The 20,511-nt window shown below is 41.8% G+C and overlaps 4 protein-coding genes across 5 annotated transcripts; 3 read left to right on the top strand and 1 right to left on the bottom strand.

Moving 5' to 3' along the window:
• Window positions 1-333: 333 nt before the first annotated feature.
• LOC311354948 (olfactory receptor 8G1-like) lies at window positions 334-1,281 on the top strand (the record flags this gene model as incomplete). The annotated part of the gene is made up of 1 exon (XM_084474811.1): window positions 334-1,281. The coding sequence occupies one exon, from the start codon at window positions 334-336 to the stop codon at window positions 1,279-1,281; it is 948 nt and encodes a 315-aa protein (XP_084330937.1).
• Window positions 1,282-4,636: 3,355 nt separating this feature from the next.
• Window positions 4,637-5,584, top strand: LOC311354326 (olfactory receptor 9K2-like; the record flags this gene model as incomplete). Its single annotated transcript, XM_084474140.1, has 1 exon — window positions 4,637-5,584. One exon carries the CDS (start codon window positions 4,637-4,639, stop codon window positions 5,582-5,584), a length of 948 nt encoding a protein of 315 aa, XP_084330266.1.
• A 329-nt stretch (window positions 5,585-5,913) lies between these two features.
• On the bottom strand, window positions 5,914-8,153 carry coa4 (cytochrome c oxidase assembly factor 4 homolog). Of its 2 annotated transcripts, XM_084474469.1 has the most exons (3): window positions 8,030-8,153; window positions 7,313-7,584; window positions 5,914-6,863 (listed from the first exon to the last, which is right to left on the bottom strand). In XM_084474469.1, exon 2 carries the CDS (start codon window positions 7,581-7,583, stop codon window positions 7,341-7,343), a length of 243 nt encoding a protein of 80 aa, XP_084330595.1. In that variant the 5' UTR covers window position 7,584; window positions 8,030-8,153; the 3' UTR covers window positions 5,914-6,863; window positions 7,313-7,340. The 2 variants fall into 2 exon arrangements, with proteins under 2 accessions (XP_084330595.1, XP_084330596.1); XM_084474470.1 differs by lacking the exon at window positions 5,914-6,863 and having other exon boundaries at window positions 7,243-7,584.
• Window positions 8,154-14,771: 6,618 nt separating this feature from the next.
• LOC311354911 (olfactory receptor 10G7-like) lies at window positions 14,772-15,710 on the top strand (the record flags this gene model as incomplete). Its single annotated transcript, XM_084474782.1, has 1 exon — window positions 14,772-15,710. One exon carries the CDS (start codon window positions 14,772-14,774, stop codon window positions 15,708-15,710), a length of 939 nt encoding a protein of 312 aa, XP_084330908.1.
• Between the last annotated feature and the right edge of the window lie 4,801 nt (window positions 15,711-20,511).

Genomic DNA, 20,511 nt, shown 5'->3' with positions numbered 1-20,511 from the left:
ATATGCAGTAGTAAAAAATACAACAACAAAATTACTATTATGGAAAAGCAAAAGCCCAAAAAAGGAAAAAGGTTATTAGGAGGTTATTTTGGGCCAGAGAATAACTTAAGCCGATGAGGGCAAAGGAGTAGGAGCCCGGGCCCCTGAGGCCCCCCTACTCTCTGCTCCTGAGGCTGTATCTGGGGATGATGACAATGTACAGTCAGAGTGAGCTATAAAGCTGCTTGCCCCACACATCACCCTGGAGAGAGGGAGAGGAAGAGAGACAGCGATTGAAATACGTAAAGAGAGAGGAGCTGGTCAAGCTCTCTAACATCACTTGGATATCAAACAATGGACTCTAACATGACTATTGTGAGACCAGCATACTTCATTATCAGTGGCTTTTCAGGCATCCCTCATGTCAACTACTACTATTTATTTTTACTGGTGCTCTACATCATGTCAGTGGTGGAAAACGGGGCAGTGATGGCCTTGATCTGCTTAGACATGAGTCTCAAGACTCCAAAATATATTGCTGTGTTTAACTTAGCGTTTGTAGACTTGGTCGGCAACTCCGCCCTGGTGCCCAAGGTTATTGACACGTTCTGGTTTGACCACAATTACATCTCGTACAACAATTGCTTAACCTATTTTTTTTTTTATTATGTGGTCCTTATCATGCAGTCTCTTAATCTGGCTTTACTCTCCTTTGACAGGCTAATAGCGATCACCTTTCCATTACGTTATCAGATCATTGTGAGCCTGAAGACCATGTTCTCACTGGTGGCTGTTTGCTGGATTATCTCAGTCTTTGTCATGTTTGTAGTTGTAGGGTATTTAACCCGGCTCTCCTACTGCAGGTCTGTTGTTATCAACAGCTATTTCTGTGACCATAGGCCGATCTATCGACTTGCCTGCAATGACTATCGGCCCAATGATATAATTTCCATAGTGATACCAGTTTTTATTCTTTGGGCTCCATTGTTCTTTATCTTGATTTCTTACATGTGCATTGGTGCAGCTTTGGCTAAAATAGCTGGAGCGCAGGATAGGATGAAGGCTTTTAAAACATGCAGTGCTCATATAATGTTGGTGATTATTTATTACGTACCTATTCTAGCCACTTTGAGTGTTGCTGCTAAAATGCCTCGCAATGCAAGGATAATAAGTCTTTCTCTTGCAGCAGTCCTACCTCCAGCGTTGAACCCACTAATTTATGTTCTACAGACACAGGAAATCAAACTGTCTCTGAAAAAGGTGTTCAAAAGAATGAAGCAATCAAAAATTGCATTGAAGTAGAATATCCATATGTGATATTGTGTTGGATTGTAAATTTTTTGATTCATTAATTGTTAGGCTAAACATTTGTAATAGTAGTCAGCACAATAATCTGTGCATTTTTGCTATTAAATCCTTTTTCTTTTGTAACTGAAGAATAATAACTCTTAACCCATTTAAGCCAGAGCAATTAATGCATTGGGCTAAGATAGCCCAAACCCAGGATAGAATTAAGACTTTTAAAACCTGCAGTGCTCAAATTATATTGGTGGCCATTTATTACTAACCAATTTTAATCGCTTTCACATTACATGCTAAAATACCTCCAAATGTCAGCATAATTAATGTCTCTTGCTGCTGTCCTACCTCCAGCGTTGAACCCACTCATTTATGTTTTACAGACTCAGGAAATCAATCAGTCTCTCAAAGAAATGTTCAATCAATATTGTGTTGTATTCTACATCCTTTGATAGCGGTTTGTTGATAGAAAACAAACAACAAACAAATAAAATCCCCTTCCTGACGATAACATGTCTTGATTGAACAGAATGCCCAAATTATTCATTCAATATCATTACATTTTGCACATTGAATATGTCTTGTTTACGTTAAATCGGGCTGGAACATGATTCTATTTGTAAAACACAAGAGTTATGTGTTACTGTGTATAGTCTATTGTCTGAAGTTTGTACGCACAATATCTTAATTTATTCTTATCTTATGTAAGGCTTCAAGTATTTCTGAAAAAAAAAAAATCTTGAAAGAATAAACACAATGAAATACCCCGGTTAGTGAGTAACATTACCAACACACTTATAGGATAATCCAATATACTTTACGGCATCAACTGCTATTTCTATGGCAGAAAGCTTGGCCTTGCCAATAAATTTAAGGTTGCTGAGCAAAGAGTTTGTTTGCTTAGACCAGTGAACCCCAATTAGCGGCCCGCGGGCCAGATCCGGCCCGCAGGAGCCAAATGTCCGGCCCGCGCTGACCCAGTGGCATTCACATGTAAAAATATTTTTTATTTTTTTTATTTTTTTTAATAAATTTTTTTTGACTGATGTTATTTGCTACACATATTTAAAAAGTTTAAAACTAATGTCACATATTGTGGTATCACATTTTAAAGCTAACTAACTAAAATCTTCCTGTGTCTCTCAGAGAGGGAGGGAGAGACATAAAGAGAGGGGAAGAGAGTGGATGTGAACACACACTGATCTGGATGGATGGCACCAGGCCCAATGCCCTGTTGAAGACACACTGTGCTGATGCTATTTAAGTTTTTATGTTTGGGGCTGCTGCACTGTGTGCGTGTTTGTGTGAGTGACTTTTTGTTTGCTGATGTTCCAGCGGCATTTTAATAAATTAATGGTAGGTTTTGGACAAATTTTGTTTCAAGAGAGCATTATTGTGTGACTCCTAACACAGGGTATTTTCAACTACTACTAATAATTATAGTAATGATAATTAAAGCAAAATGTGCACATAAAAATGGCGAATTAAAATTTTTTAACGATATCTCGGCCCTTGGCGTGGCATGCTTGACCAAATTTGGCCCTCTGGCAAAACTAATTGGGGAAGCCTGGCTTAGACGATAGACTTCTTAATAGATTCATTCACAAAATTACAAAAATGATGCCTTGCACATTTTGTTGTATTTGCTCAGTTGTAGATTGATACAAAGAGGTTTATTTTGGACTATGGGTGTGGCTGAAAGTGGTGTCTCAACATGCAGCAACATATTCAACCTAAGGATGCACTTTGACCTTTTTTTGTTTGACCAATTTTTCATTATTTCATCATCTTATCCACGTTCCCATTTTGAACAATGGCACGAAGAATGTCACTTGTGTATATGGAATTAGTTGACAATACACAATAAAATGAACACAAAATTTTCGATAAATTACATCAGTGACCCCTTTATATCTCAAATGTCTGGGACAGAGCTATTTGACACTAAAATGGAAGAGTAAGGTACATGGATTTGTCTGTCTTCTCTTTTTGCACTATGTTTGTTTGTTGTTTGTTTTTGCACCACCACACCAAAAATAATTCCTTGGATGTGTAAACATACTTGGCAATAAATAAGATTCTGATTCTGATTTATATGGAAAAAGTGTTCTATTAACAAAATTGCATTGATTTTCTGCTGCCTAGAGCAGCCAAGACAATGTGAATAATAACAACCATATTCAAAGCCTTGAAACTAATACTAGCCACATCTTATCCCTCATCAGGAATAATCTGTGAATATGAAACCACAATTATACCCGAACAATCTCTTTTTCCCTTGACTAAATCTCTGAAATCGTTTTGACACTCAGGACTTATTAGACAAGTGTCAAAGCGCCAAGACCCGTCCCTTCACCAGATTCCAACCAGCTGTCCCCTCTCTCATTGCAGCACGTAGGGCATCAGATTAGCCGGTGTAAACCAGGAAAGGCCTGACGACATCCCCCAAAGAGTGCGGAAAACCTGCGCATTGGAACTCTGACCAATTCTTCATCGGCTCTTCTGCGAATCCTACAAGCCTACCACAATACCAACCCTCTGAAATTTAACTTTAACTCACTTTATTTGGTTAAGGTTATTGGTCTATTGTCTATCGTCTATGAAACAAAAGGAGAGGGATCGTATATAACACGCGCGGAGCGTCTCTAAGCTTGGCATCTAGGATACGCCGCCGAGAGATTCTGTCCTCAAAAGGCGGAGTCTGAGTTTATGTATCTCAGGTGTTCTTCTATGGTTTTCTCACTTCCTCTGTGTGTCCGTTGCTGCCCCTAGTGTAAATGTTTTGTAACTTTGTCAAATGTGTTCAGTGCTGCCCTCTGGCGATTAGGAGGGGAAATTACCTCTCTAAACTATGCTTGGTGCTACTGGATATGGCTATGTGAGAGTATTACAGTAAAAATGTATCACTAGGGAATATTACAATTAAAAAATGTCACAGGGGGCAGTACGAGAACAACCTTCCCCGGCTATAGTGATAACCGATGAACTTGGATCTGATATATTTACAATGATGTTTATAGTTAGAAAACTAAATATGCAGTAGTAAAAAATACAACAACAAAATTACTATTATGGAAAAGCAAAAGCCCAAAAAAGGAAAAAGGTTATTAGGAGGTTATTTTGGGCCAGAGAATAACTTTAGCCGATGAGGGCAAAGGAGTAGGAGCCCGGGCCCCTGAGGCCCCCCTCCTGTCTGTTCCTGAGGCTGTATCTGGGGATGATGACAATGTACTGTCAGAGTGAGCTATAAAACTGCTTGCCACACACATCACACAGGGAGAGAAAGAGAGACAGCGATTGAAATACGTAAAGAGAGAGGAGCTGGTCAAGCTCTCTAACATCACTTGGACATCTAACAATGGAGTCTAACATGACTATTGTGAGACCAGCATACTTCATTATCAGTGGCTTTTCAGGCATCCCTCATGTCAACTACTACTATTTATTTTTATTGGTACTATACATCATGTCAGTGGTGGAAAACGGGGCAGTGATGGCCTTGATCTGCTTAGACATGAGTCTCAAGACCCCAAAGTATATTGCTGTGTTTAACTTAGCGTTTGTAGACGTGGTCGGCAGCTCCGCTCTGGTGCCCAAGGTTATTGATTCATTCTGGTTTGACCACAAGTACATCACGTACAGCAACTGCTTAACCTATTTGTTTTTTTATTGCTTGAACCTCCTCATGCAGTCTCTTAATCTGGCTTTACTCTCCTTTGACAGGCTAGTGGCGATCACCTTTCCATTACGTTATCAGATCATTGTGAGCTTGAAGACCATGTTTTCACTGGTGGCCGCTTGCTGGATTATCTCAACCCTTGTCATCTTCGTACTTGTAGGGTTTCTAACACGACTGTCATGCTGCAGGTCTGTGGTTATCAACAGCTATTTCTGTGACCATGGGCCACTTTATCGACTCGCTTGCAATGACAATCGGCCTAATTTTATTATTGCTAAAGTGTTACCAGCTTTGATTCTTTGGGCTCCATTGCTCTTTATCTTGATCACTTACATGTGCATTGGCACTACTTTGGCTAAAATAGCTGGAGCCCATGATAGAATGAAGGCTTTCAAAACATGTAGTGCTCACATGATGTTGGTGGCTATTTATTACTTACCAATTCTATTCACTTTCACATTTGACACTAAAATCCCTCGCAATGCAAGGATCATTAGTCTTTCTCTTGCAGCTGTCCTACCTCCAGTGTTGAACCCATTCATTTATGTTCTACAGACTAAGGAAATCATACAGTCTCTGAAAAAGGTGTTCGCAAGAATGAAGCAATCAAAAATTGCAGTCAAATAGATTATCCATATGTGATGTTAAATTTAAGATATTGTGTTGTGGTGTAAATTCCTAGATTGGTTCATTGTTAAATGTTTGGATTATGTAATCGACTTCGAAAATATATATTGATCCTGGTTGTCGCTACCATCTGAGAGAATTGTTTTGTTAGGCAAAGCATTTTTTACCGTAATCAGAACAATAATCAGTTGATTTTTGGCAAAGAAAACTAAGAATTGTGTTCTTAGTGATTTTTTATTTTGTAACTGAAGACACTTCCTTAACCCATCTCATTTTGATAAATGAATCCATTGTATTGTTGTACGATATGACCAAAAGTTTAAATATGATCTTAAATGACCCATTCCCAGTCTATTGTTATGCTAAACATGGTGTGAGCTCATCATTCAAGTCATTTAAATTTTGACAGCAATACCATGCTCACTGTTCAATGTGTTCCAGAGATGAGTATATCAAGAGACCTCCATTACATCTGTAATCCTTCCATGAAGCAACATCAGCATACTTTATGAATACAAATATTTGGATCCTGCAAATGAACAGGTCGATGATCCAAAAGGATATTATTTGTCATCTTATCTAACCATACCTTCATGTACCTTCCATGTGCCAACTTTAAATATTCATGCGTTTTGCATTTGCAGGCAAAGATATATCATTGGTGGAGGTGTTCATGAATTTACTTGGCTCGGTTTTGATAGATTTTGCATATTCAATGTGTCTTCTTTACATTTAAAAGTATGGTACATTATTCTGCAAAAGTAATATTGTACAAAATACAAAAAAAATAATAATAATAAACAAATAAATTGAAAAATAGTTGTAACATGTTGATGTTTATTTGTGTACCAGAAGTTGGTAAGCACAATATCCTTATCTTAGGCTCAACAGTCTTTCTTAACAGAATCAATTTAGGTTTTCTCCTTGGATGGCAAATGCATGACCCGCCCTACTCTGCCTCTGATTGTCTTAGGTTTTCGTGTTCTGCAGTCTTCGACAAATTAACTACAATGTCTTCCATTCGCAGTAGTTTTGAAGGATGAGAGAACATTTTGAACCTAACCAAGTAGTTGGTTAGGTTCATCCAGTGCCAGTTCCAGTTTTAATGATAACTGATAAAGTCTGCTGAGGCCAGAGGAGAACCTTAACCGATGAGGGCAAAGGGGCAGGCGCCCGGGCCCCTGAGGCCCCCCTCCTGTCTGCTCCTGAGGCTGTATCTGGTGATGATGACAATGTACAGTCAGAGTGAGCCATAAAGCTGCTTGCCACACACATCACCCTGGAGAGAGGGAGAGAAAGAGAGACAGCGATTGAAATACGTAAAGAGAGAGGAGCTGGTCAAGCTCTCTAACATCACTTGGTCATCAAACAATGGACTCTAACATGACTATTGTGACACCAGCATACTTCATTATCAGTGGCTTTTCAGGCATCCCTCATGTTAACTATTACTTTTTATTTTGACTTGTGCTGTACATTGTGTCAGTGGTGGAAAACGGGGTGGTGATGGCCTTGATATGCTTAGACCAGAGTTTCAAGACCACAGAGTATATTGCGTATATCATATATATATATATATAAAGATAGAACAGCTCTAAATCTCTAAACTTAGTTGCGCTTCAACCAGTATCACTCAAAATAAAATGGAGAAAAGATCCTCAGGAAAACAATATATTTATGACAAAACATGAATTTACAAGAGACACTACATGAATGTACATAATTTACATTAATTAGGCCCATGGTTAATGTTCAGTTATGAGGCAGCGTCCTGCTGATGCTTATTGAGCTGTTCTTTCCTTGAGTTTTGAAAGCTTGTCATGCAGTCTTTGAATGTCTGGACTTGACTTTGGCACTTGCGCCAGTCCTGGTGCTCCGCCATGCATTCCTGGACAGCATAGTGAAGCTCGCCACAGCCAGTGCGTGATATCATGCGGTCGACCGGGTCGTCCTCCTCTTCACTTCGGCTGCGGTTGTGCGGTGGTGAGGTGGTGGACATACTGGAAGGATTAAATAAAATAAAAAGATAAAATAAGATAATAAGATCAAATCATCTGATGTTATAACATTCAATAAATAACATACATTTGAGAAGTAATTTAATCCATTTTGGGGGGCAATTTTACCATGACAACAAGGATCAAAAAGTCAAACACCTTTTCATCAGAATAATTATGAGTCTGTAATGCACTCTTTACAGACCATATTGTAACCATATTGGACGTAATAAACAGTTTTTTTTTTTAAATACATTTCGACAACGTCAACCGTCCCTATTTGCATTGTAATTATTGTCGTTCTAATTATTGAACTGACACATTATATTATGGTAACCCAACTAGATGAATGAAAGCAGTCAAATCAGATCACCAAAACATGCACAACGACGCCATGCAAGTGAAATTTCGGAAACTCGTCTCGTTCGCTGCCGACGCTGAACCATACCTTCTGCTATTGTCAACTCAAGGAATCTATCGAGCGGAGATTCCTCTAAAGCCTTTCAGATACGCCTCGATCTCTTAATAACGCTGGTAAACTTGCAGGGGTTACAGGGGGACATATGAGAGTGAAGGACTGACGGTGTTACATTGAAATAGGTCGTATATAAATAATCGTTCTGGGACATCATGTTAGCCTTTTATTAAAACAATGGTTTTTACTGTTGCATTTAAAGAAATCTGTCTATCTAAAAAGATCTCAAATAAATGAGTATATATATATATATATATATATATATATATATATATATATATATTAAAGTTAGGGTACACAATTTATTTAAGAAGCATTTTTTGTCCTATTTGTTGAAATTATCTTAACATGCCTATAGCATTCAACGCCTGCTAGAATAAGGAATCTCTTTGTAAAGGGGCTTGTTATGACCCTTGAAAGCCATTTAAAAATGTATTCTAGTGACATCACAAGTGTGATGGATGAATGATGGATAGGACAGTCTACCAGAATACCGGACTGTACCAACTGGTAGACTTATCTATCCATCAACTGGGCGGACACTCTTTACTAGCATGATGTCGCAAAGTCACAGGGAATGGCAAAAATTTAAAGGGCTCATCACACTGACCCCTAGTGGTAAAATACCTGACTTTAACTAACCTTTTAACTTTTACATCACCAGCAAATCCAAAAAGCAACACTTTATTTAGACTGATGGACTAGAGATCGTGAACCTAAAATGTAGGTCGTTTTTTGTAGTCTGGGAAAAAAATATAAAAAAGGGTTAGGGTGAGGTCATGAGGTCATGAGAACCAACCCCGAAAAATGACCCCACTCTATTTACCACTTAACCTACCATTGAATTGGGTAGAGTTTCACCATAAGCATGTAACAATATTAACAGATAGAAAACTCAATACATTTCAAAGGCTTTACAAATGTATAAATAAATTTATCCTGAAATTCAAAACAAGTTGTGTTCTTAACTTTTGTTACCCGATTTGATGCAATTCGAAAGTTTAAATCAAACCCTGAAAAATGTAACAAAGATGATGCAACACATTTTACTTTTAATTGTCTTTATGATAATTAAGGGACCAACATTAAGGGACTTCATAATCCACAAGTAAAAAGTAATAAGCCGTTCTATTCATCACGTAACGTGTGTTTTTGTTTTTGGCCATCATCCTCAGAGACAACAGGTAATAAGGTCTGGAGAGACCAGCTTCACTCAACTCCACTGTTGTTGCAACAATTTCAATGTTGTATAGTGATGTAATGTTGACAAGAAAGAGTCAAATGCCGCTTTTCCACCGCCAGTACCTACTCGACTCGACTCGACTCGACTCGACTCGCCACGCCTTATTTGCGTTTCCATTGGCAAAAAAAGTACCTGGTACCTAGTACCGGGTACTTTTTTTTAGTACTACCTCCGTCGAGGTTCCATGCCAGCGGAGTAGGTACTTTTGTGTGACGTAAACAGGCTGCTGGTAACTGATTGGCCAGCGGCTGTAAATGGGAATATTCACTCAAGTTAAGTTGTGTCCGGCGTGGTTGGAGTCCACGAACCCGCTCCCGAGGGGGACACTGATCAGCGTTTCGCCGTGTGTGTCGCTCCTTTCCCGGGGCTAGAGTTAGGCTGCGCGTCGTTATGTGTGTCGGGCGTGGTTGTGTGTGTCCGGCGTGGCTGGAGTCCACGGACCGGCGTTTCGCTGTTTCGTTTCAGTGTCGTTCCTTTCCTAGGGCTCGAGTTTCGCCTCTATCAACGTTACCGTATGACAAAAATAGACGCGCAGTCATTGCGCTTTTTATTTTATTTTATTTCCCATCATAACCTTTCCCGGGAATCAGGAAATAGTCTTGATCAGATTCAGATTTCCCGGGAATCGCGTCTCCCGTGATTAAAACCTAATGACGACCCGCCCATGGTGGAGAGGTTCTTTTCTACGACCCGCCCACATTGAAGAGGTACTTTTTTAGATGGAAACGCAACCAAACCGAGTTGAGTCGAGGCGAGTCGAGTCGAGTCGAGTTGGTACTGGCGGTGGAAAAGCGGCAAAAGAGAACTTTCCTCTCTACTTTTTTATCATCAACTAGAAATGCATATTTGAATGGATAACATTTTGTATCGTCTATTTTTTTTTTCTGCATTTACTTCAGGGTCATTGATACCCGACATCTGGATATACGAATAAAGGAATTCCACTCTGTCTTATCAGTAGAAACAATAAATGTGTGCAATAATAATAACAACCCGTAAAAAATACAATTTCTTTCTTTTCATGTCTTTCTTTCCTTTTCCTTGTCCGTCGCCATTGTGTGACTCATAATAATAATAATTTATTTATTTTGTATAGCGCTTTTCAATGACCCAAAGACGCTTACCATTCACACACAGTCATACCGGTGGTAGTAAACTACTGCCGCTTTTCCACCGCCAGTACCAACTCGACTCGACTCGACTCGCCTCGACTCAACTCGGTTTGGTTGCGTTTCCATCTAAAAAAGTACCTCTTCAATGTGGGCGGGTCGTAGAAAAGAACCTCTCCACCATGGGCGGGTCGTCATTAGGTTTTAATCACGGGAGACGCGATTCCCGGGAAATCTGAATCTGATCAAGACTATTTCCTGATTCCCGGGAAAGGTTATGATGGGAAATAAAATAAAATAAAAAGCGCAATGACTGCGCGTCTATTGTTGTCATACGGTAACGTTGATAGAGGCGAAACTCGAGCCCTAGGAAAGGAACGACACTGAAACTAAACAGCGAAACGCCGGTCCGTGGACTCCAGCCACGCCGGACACACACAACCACGCCCGACACACATAACGACGCGCAGCCTAACTCTAGCCCCGGGAAAGGAGCGACACACACGGCGAAACGCTGATCAGTGTCCCCCTCGGGAGCGGGTTCGTGGACTCCAACCACGCCGGACACAACTTAACTTGAGTGAATATTCCCATTTACAGCCGCTGGCCAATCAGTTACCAGCAGCCTGTTTACGTCACACAAAAGTACCTACTCCGCTGGCATGGAACCTCGACGGAGGTAGTACTAAAAAAAAGTACCCGGTACTAGGTACTTTTTTTGCCAATGGAAACGCAAATAAGGCGTGGCGAGTCGAGTCGAGTCGAGTCGAGTCGAGTAGGTACTGGCGGTGGAAAAGCGGCATACGATAGTAGCCACAGCTGCCCTGGGGCAGACTGACGGAAGCGTGGCTGCCATTCAGCGCCTACGGCCCCTCAGACCACCACCTCAAACATACAGCAGTCAGACACATTCACACGAGGCAAGGTGGGTGAAGTGTCTTGCCCAATGACACAACGAACATGACACAAGTGGCAAGGGCGGGGATCAAACCGCTGTCCCTCCGATCATTGGACAACCCGCTCCACCACCTGAGCCACGGTCGCCCCCGGTCATGGATGAGTCTGTCATCAATACAATGTCTCGTTGCTGTTTACCACTTAACTGATTGGCGAGTGTGAGCATTCCAGAGGATGAAGCCTTACGCATCAGTATGAGTAGCGTCTGAATGTCATCTTCAGCTGTGTAACTGGATCTCTTCTCAAAACCATTGTTTTCCATTGGGATCCTCTATTATCAGCTCATTGTCAGTAAATTAATTGTCCGTTCATTAGTAATAGGTCCCAGGGCCTATGACAGGTGTTCAGACTCCTCTAGAGACAGACAGGTGTCTCTGAGGAAAGGAACAGCAGGTAGGATGTGATCCTGAATCTGCAAGGTGTAACCGTCACTTGGTCAGAAGGCCAAACTGGGTTTGCAGTAACGATACGATAGTTTGTAACAACAGCATCAAAACATCTCTCCACTTCCTGGACTAAAGAAGAGAAGTATCAGTATCACAAAGATTTTCTTAAACATTCTTTAAATTAGCCACAATGATGATGATGATATGGCCACAAAGCATGCAGAATGACCATATCATTGGTAAATCAAATGTGAAATTAATGTTTTATACTTGAGTCAATCGAGCAAAGTTATCCTTTTTATGGGGTGCCATGGCTTTCTTGTTTTTTAAGATCTCAATTACCCTTCATACAAATTAAAGCGGTCAAAATGTCTCTATTTTTATAATCATAATTGTTTTGTAATTATGTAATTCTACAGTTACACCACATGCATGTAAACATTTAACTTAAAATGCATCTCACTTTGAGGAGAGGAACGTTAAATGATACAAACTTTGCATGTATTAGTTTAGAACAAGATAGAAAATGTAAGAAAGTTAACTTCCTTATCATTGTCCACGTGAAGGAATGATACAACACATGAATGTAATAAAATGAAACATTTAATTGATCTGTCATTACCATCAGCACATGTTTTTGTTTTTGAGTCGTGCCAGGCGTCAGTGGATACAACAGTGCACCAGGAGATTATGCTGCTCTAATTAGGTCTTGGGAGACCTCCACTTGACTGATGTTTTGCAACAAGTTCAACTCACTTAAGTAAGTGTATTGTTGAAGAGAAATAGAGTTATAGTGCAGTGTGTAGAACTTAGTTTACGGATCTGTCAGAAATGTAATATAATGTTCGTATGCAGGTCCATTTCAGTCCAGCCTGCCATGTTTCTTTAGTAAAGCAGAGCGGACAAACAGCTCTAGAAAGGACTTAAATTCGATCAAAAATATGTTTGGCCGAAGAGTTTTAGGAAGGAGGGGGATGCCATCGTGGCATCATAGGCCTACTTTAAGCTTAACCCTCTCTCAGACACAGAGATCAAAATCAACCGCTGGCCAGAAGTTTTCTGTATCCACACATCCACACAGTGGCAGTTCACGGATAAGGTGGTTTATACATCCATGGTGTAGACGACATTTGTTTTTTAGGTTGTTCCCCAGTTTGATAACTAAAAGCAGGCTTACACTTTTTTGGAGAAAGTTGCCCACCATCTTGTTATCAAACCTAACCTATATTCACGTACCACATTGCAAGTAACCATTGGCTTGTAGCGCCGATGGCTATCGACATGAATTATCAATAACAATAATTCAACAATGCTTGCAGCACTAACCTAACTATGTTTGTTTTATTCGCTCCCAAATTAATGGCATAAATATGTGAACACTTTCAGCATGTGATACATTTTGGTTTTGAAAATTGTAACATTTGTTCTGGCAAATCATCCAATCAACTTACACATTTAATGAATTACCTTTCCCATAGTATACTACTAACAATGGAATGGCGATCCAAAATCTTAAGAGAGAGGGGGGGATGGGGAGTCCACTACATAACAGTCCAGTAATACAGTATAGAGTTATTGTAGGCAATCTGTAGGGATGCAGCATTACAATGGCCAGGTAGAAGCAGTGACCCCTACGCTTTAATGTTTATGCAAATCTAAGTATTTAGAAATGGTATGAGTGGTGATGGGTCTGTTTCAAAGTCCCTGGCCGATGTTCAGTCCCAGTCCGACCCTGACTCTGCCCTCAAAACTGAGGCCTTCTCTGAGACAATTGAAGCCACAGAGCATCAAGTCCTCAGTTCACCATCAGCTATGTAACTGTAACTCTTATCCAAACCACTGTTTCCCCTCAAGTATCTCTGTTATCAGCTTATTGTCAGGCAATTAATAAGAGGCCTCATTAGCTCCCTGGTTTTTTTTGCAAGTATTTAGACTCCTCTTGGGACACACATGTGTCTTGGGCCCCTCTGATGCATAGTTCCCGTTAAATTACTGGGACAACATTGCAGGCAGTGATAGTGACTTACGCTATTCACACATGCGGCTAAGTTCAGGAACATTTCTGTCTTGCGCCCGTTCAGACATAGTCATACCAAAAGATGGGGGTAATGATTTCATATACGTCCTCAGCAGAGTACTGTGACTAGTTTGCTCGCTCAATGTTTACTTCTGTCTACAGACAGTGATCAGGAAATGTTACTAGGTCTTGAGGTAAATTGCCAGTGGATGTTTCATGGAATATCGATCCTTGTTCCCAATCCAACACATGACCCATGCAGGAAATCTTCCGGAACATTGCAGGGTAATCCTGTAGGAAATGGTCTTAAGGAAACAAGCCGCAGATAGGACACTGAGCTTAAATCTGTAGGTACAGTATATCCTAGTTCCCTTTAGGCTTTATTCCAGTCTTCCCAATGAGATGTTCAACAGAGGTCCTGACTCCCTGTGGTCACTACAGATCCCAGGGCCCTCATCCCAGGAGTAGTGGTGCTGACCCCGGTGTCCAGGCCAAATGAACCCCGACCTGGCCCCTGAGCCAGCATCGCCGTGTTTTTGTGTGTGGGTGACGTCCCGAGACACAACAGTGAACCATTTAATTAGGTCTGGTGGGACCTGCTGAACTCAATCTTCACTGATGTTGCAAAACAATTTTGACAGGAAATTGTGTTTAAAAAACATCCAAATCAATTTTAGTACAATTAAATGTAATCTCAACACCTATTTGGATTCAGCATAGAAAATATATTTTATTAAACGTCCAAATTAGCATGCAAGACACTCAGAGGTTTGGTAAACAGACTATATGGCTCTCTTCTTCACAGAGGAAAGAATAACTTTAATAACTGCAACAACAACTACTTTAGAAAACACCAACATGTTGATGTACTTTGTTGTTTTCCTCCGTGCCCATCATTATTAGTCATGTGACTCACCCTGCCATGAATCCCATAGGGTTAGCATCATCATATAATGACTGTGCTCAGGCTTCAACGTGTCAAGGGAGGTTCCCTTGCGTGAGGATGTCGTTAGTGAACTTCTCAGGGCAGAACGTGGTGGAGTTCACCATCACAGGCTTCGACCACCTACCCCACCACAAGCTGATGGGTGCGGGGATTTTGCTGGCCTACTGCCTGGCCCTCCTCTGCTCCGCCACCAACATCTGCGTCATATCCACAGACAGGCGTCTGCACCGCCCAATGTACCTGCTGATCTGTAACCTGGCTCTGGTGGACATCATGTTCACCACCAGCGCCAGCACCACCATGATCTCTGTTCTGCTGGCCGGGGACAAAACCATCTCCTACAATTCCTGCCTGTCCCGCGTCTACATCTACCACCTAGGAGACATCACAGAGTGTCTGGCCCTCTCTCTGATGGCACTGGACCGCACTATGGCCGTCAGCGAGCCCTTACGCTACGCCACCATCGTGACAAACCAGCGAGTGTTCATATCGATTGTAGTGTCCTGGCTTTTGGGGATTGGCCTTATGGGCACAATGGTGACTGCTGCAGATCAGCTGCTGTACTGCCAGCCTGTGATCAAATATGTATTCTGTGACTATGCAGCTGTCATCAGGGCAGCCTGTGTGGATCCAGAACCATTCTGGGTGTTGTCCAGTGCCGGTGCTCTGTGGCTACTCGGTGGGCAATTTCCATTGATCTTAGTTTCCTATGGGAAACTTGTCTTCACTGTGCTGAGGCTCCCAAGCACGGAAAAGGGAGGGCGAATATTCCGCACTGTCATCAGCCATTTCATCCCTGTTGTTTGTTACTTTGCTCCGAAGCTGGTGTCAGTACTGTTAACCAGAGTGGGAGTTAGGCTGAACTTAACAGAGAGAAACGCTTTGCTGATCATCTCTACGCTAGTGCCACCTCTCATTAACCCCACTGTGTACTGTCTGCAGAGCAAAGAGATCAGAGGCGCTGTATTACGTATAGTTAGGAGAATTCTTGTATAATCTAAGGACTAATGTTTGTAAAATCAGTATTGCTTTACCCAATATTACCCGAAGTCATAGTGTGAAAAAGGTTGGATTTCTGGTGTATCATTCTTCCTCCTCTACTGTTCATTTGTAAATATGTGTAAAAGATGAAAACATTGTACAGAGAAAACAATGAATGTTAAATATTTCTAAAAAAAAAAAGATTTAGAGAGATTCATCATCTTTCACCATCCAAATAATAAAAACAAAACACATTTGAAAAGTTTTTTTATTCCTTTCCAAATAATGACAAAGTACGTGTACACTTTTGGTATGTGATACATTTTGGTTTAGATAATTGTAATATTTATTCTGGATAATCACACAACCAACTCACACCTTTTCATTGATGGAAAAAATGTAATTTATTAAGTTCAGCGCTACACACCACCTAGGTGGCTTTTACTGGGCTCCTCTGATACCAGGCTACTGGGAGGTGTTGTTGAAAAACTGATTATTGCGGAGTTTAATCACAATTGTAAATGAAGCAGGTGATCAATGCACACATGGAGCGATCCCGAGTGTGTGCATTGATGGCTGGTTTAACCTGTGAATGTAGATTGCTCAATGCAACACAGGTGTGCAGCCTCACTCAGCGTCAGAGTCTAATCAGTCTGACTCAGGCCAGACCAGAGGGGTGTTCCAAGAACGGAGGTTTAACAAGAGTTAACGCTGAACTCTAGGTTGTCCGATCCTGTGCCGACTAACCCAGGGCTGTCGGTTCCACAGCACCGGTTATGAATTAGTTCAATCAACACGGGGTTGGTTAACACAGGGTTGTGCGCGTTCACGGCAAACCTATAAAGACGTGATGTATGGATCATGGAAATCCTGATCAAAATGGCGAAACGGGCCGCATATTTTACCGATCAAGGTACTAATTATTCTTTTTCCTCCCTCAGCAACTAAAGAATAAAAATGATGGAAGAAAAGTGTTTTTTTAATTTATTTTTATTTAAATGATTTCTGCAAATGTGGTCTTGCATCCTTTGTCAGCCCTTACAAACATTTGCGAATGTGTTCCTCCTCGAGGAACGGGTAAAGTGGGGAGGCATCTCTTTGCGCAGAGTGGCTATATTGTGGAGGACGGCGCATGCAACAATTACATCGCATGCCCGTTCCGGACAAACTCTTAGTCCACGTAGGCATTGGAATCTGGACTTCAATATCCAGAATGTATTTTCAATCTTAACGCGGGTTCTGCTGTGTGCCAGGTTAAATGTTGTCTGTGGTCCAGGAGCGGGATTAGGGTACGGGGTGATGAGCGTCGGGAGGCATTGATACCCTCGATCTCCTAGGAGATCCCCATCGAATTGCCCTGCGATCAAATACAAACTTTGAGCTATCTTGCACAAGCACAACAATTATATGAGGTCTATGATATGTTCATAATGCAACGCACCCTGTTGAAATGTATTGCTCACATTGGATGTGTGCCATCAATGCACCCAATTACATTAGGAAATCCTGAAATATAACACCCAGATGAAAAGTCAACAAGGATAATTTCGGAGCCATTTGGGAACACTTAAAGTAGATAATGCTGACCTGCAAGTTGGTGAAACTCCATGAAGTTACGCAACAACCGCTTCAGCGCAAGACAGACGCACGGAGCGGCAGACGGTAGCTTTGCCTATGTGCTCAGCATCTCCTACACTGTACAAAAAGCTACCCGTCGCAAAAAAAACGGAAAGCTATGCAAATTGTTTGTAGTGAACTGAGGGCAGATCCACGATTGGTAACATTTGCAGGGTTGGAGAAGGCTATTTAAATATATCAAAGAATCACGTGAAAAACTATATCTCTCCAGCAAAAAGTCATCCGGAAAGGACAATATGTCGAGCCGTGGTCTAATTAATCTCTCTGTGAATTGCACAAATTATTTGCGCTCCGATATCAATAGGCGAACACGTAAAAGCTGCGATAAACGTGGGTTTAAATAGCCTACTCTGAGCAAAACCGGGTTATCTTCCAAACTTAACCTGCGCAAAACCTGCTCCGACCAGGTTTGATTGAGAGCATATGTTTCCATAGCAACTTACATGCCGTGGTCATTTTGGAACGGAAAACCTAGGGTTGCCGCTAACCCTGGGTTAACTTAGCTGGGTAAGTGATAAAACCGGCTTTGTGGAACACCCCTCTGGTCGGAGCAGGTTTTGCGCAGGTTAAGTTTGGAAGATAACCCGGTTTTGCTCAGAGTAGGCTATTTAAACCCACGTTTATCGCAGCTTTTACGTGTTCGCCTATTGATATCGGAGCGCAAATAATTTGTGCAATTCACAGAGAGATTAATTAGACCACGGCTCGACATATTGTCCTTTCCGGATGACTTTTTGCTGGAGAGATATAGTTTTTCACGTGATTCTTTGATATATTTAAATAGCCTTCTCCAACCCTACATTGCAAATGTTACCAATCGTGGATCTGCCCTCAGTTCACTACAAACAATTTGCATAGCTTTCCGTTTTTTTTTGCGACGGGTAGCTTTTTGTACAGTGTAGGAGATGCTGAGCACATAGGCAAAGCTACCGTCTGCCGCTCCGTGCGTCTGTCTTGCGCTGAAGCGGTTGTTGCGTAACTTCATGGAGTTTCACCAACTTGCAGGTCAGCATTATCTACTTTAAGTGTTCCCAAATGGCTCCGAAATTATCCTTGTTGACTTTTCATCTGGGTGTTATATTTCAGGATTTCCTAATGTAATTGGGTGCATTGATGGCACACATCCAATGTGAGCAATACATTTCAACAGGGTGCGTTGCATTATGAACATATCATAGACCTCATATAATTGTTGTGCTTGTGCAAGATAGCTCAAAGTTTGTATTTGATCGCAGGGCAATTCGATGGGGATCTCCTAGGAGATCGAGGGTATCAATGCCTCCCGACGCTCATCACCCCGTACCCTAATCCCGCTCCTGGACCACAGACAACATTTAACCTGGCACACAGCAGAACCCGCGTTAAGATTGAAAATACATTCTGGATATTGAAGTCCAGATTCCAATGCCTACGTGGACTAAGAGTTTGTCCGGAACGGGCATGCGATGTAATTGTTGCATGCGCCGTCCTCCACATATAGCCACTCTGCGCAAAGAGATGCCTCCCCACTTTACCCGTTCCTCGAGGAGGAACACATTCGCAAATGTTTGTAAGGGCTGACAAAGGATGCGAGACCACATTTGCAGAAATCATTTAAATAAAAATAAATTAAAAAAAACACTTTTCTTCCATCATTTTTATTCTTTAGTTGCTGAGGGAGGAAAAAGAATAATTAGTACCTTGATCGGTAAAATATGCGGCCCGTTTCGCCATTTTGATCAGGATTTCCATGATCCATACATCACGTCTTTATAGGTTTGCCGTGAACGCGCACAACCCTGTGTTAACCAACCCCGTGTTGATTGAACTAATTCATAACCGATTGGAGGTGGTTGAGAACCTGGCTGTGAATGGGCAGGAGATGTCAGAGGGAAGTGACGGAGCAGGAAGTGGTGCGGGAGGAATGGAGTTTGATTCTGGACGCGGGGAAGGAGGGGAATGGAGTAGACCGGGTCAAAAGCGAAAGAAATTGAAAAAGCAGAAAGTTCACACAAACTCTGAGTCTGAATCAGTCGGTGAGCAGAGTGAGGCTGCAGGGAGGATCCAGGTTGAGGAAGAGTACAAAGTCGTGATAAAGCTTCTTCAGGATGGGGCATCCTTCGGTGAGTGGAATCCGATGTTTCTGACCAAAGCAATAAACAGACTGATAGGTGAAGTCAAAAATGCTAGGATCCTGAGGAATGGGTCTCTGCTGGTTGAGTGTAGAGATGGTGCTCAGCAAGGGAAAGCGATTAGGCTCAACAAGTTTGAGGGGAAACGCGTGTCGGCATCTATGCTGGAAAATAGACAAAATGTCAGAGGTGTTATATCAGGCGTGCCGTTGGCGATTTCAAGTGATCAAATCAAAGGGAATGTGACAGGGGCGACCGTGGCAGAAGCAAGGCGTTTAAAGACAATGATAAACGGAGAGAAATGCGACAGTCTGTCGGTAATGATCAGGTTCGAGGGGGAGCAGCTACCAACGAAAGTATACATAGGATACATGAGTTATAGTGTACGGCCTTATGTTCCTCCTCCGCTTAGATGCTTTAAGTGCCAGAAGTATGGTCATATAGCAGCGGTGTGTAAGGGAAAACAAAGATGCGCACGGTGTACAGGGGAACACGAGTACGGGAAATGTGAGAAGGGCGCTCAGCCTAAGTGCTGTAATTGTGGGGGGGAACACAGCTCAGCGTATCGCGGATGCGAAGCAAGTAAGAGGGCAGTGGAGGTGCAGAAAGTGAGAGTGGAGCAAGGGGTCACATATGCTGAAGCAGCAAGAAGGGTGCAGGTCCAAGCAGTGAAACCGAGACAAATTGAGAACAGTACGAGGCCATGTGAGGGGTGCAGTAGACTGAAGACGGACACCTTGATTGTCAATAAAACTGATTTTGTGCTATTCATGGTGGACGTAATTAACTGTTCAGCACAAGCTGAGAGGAAGACGGAAAAGATTAAAATCATAGTTAAAGCTGCAGAGAGGTTCCTGGGAGTAAGAGGATTGGGGCTGGAGAATATAGAGGACAGGCTGGGGACCGGGAGTAGTCACTCTCAGACACGGAGTGAAGGGTCCCCATGGTCTTAAAAATCCTTCAATGGAATGCCAGAAGCCTCATCTCGAATGGTCAAGAGTTTAAACATTTCATTTCAACACAACGTGATAAGCCTCATTTGATATGTATCCAGGAAACATGGTTGA

Source organism: Micromesistius poutassou (genome assembly GCF_964030765.1).
Source record: "Micromesistius poutassou genome assembly, chromosome: 10".
Lineage (NCBI taxonomy): Eukaryota > Metazoa > Chordata > Actinopteri > Gadiformes > Gadidae > Micromesistius > Micromesistius poutassou.
Note: the sequence above shows the minus strand (reverse complement) of the source record. Positions and strands in the feature narration are given on the sequence as shown.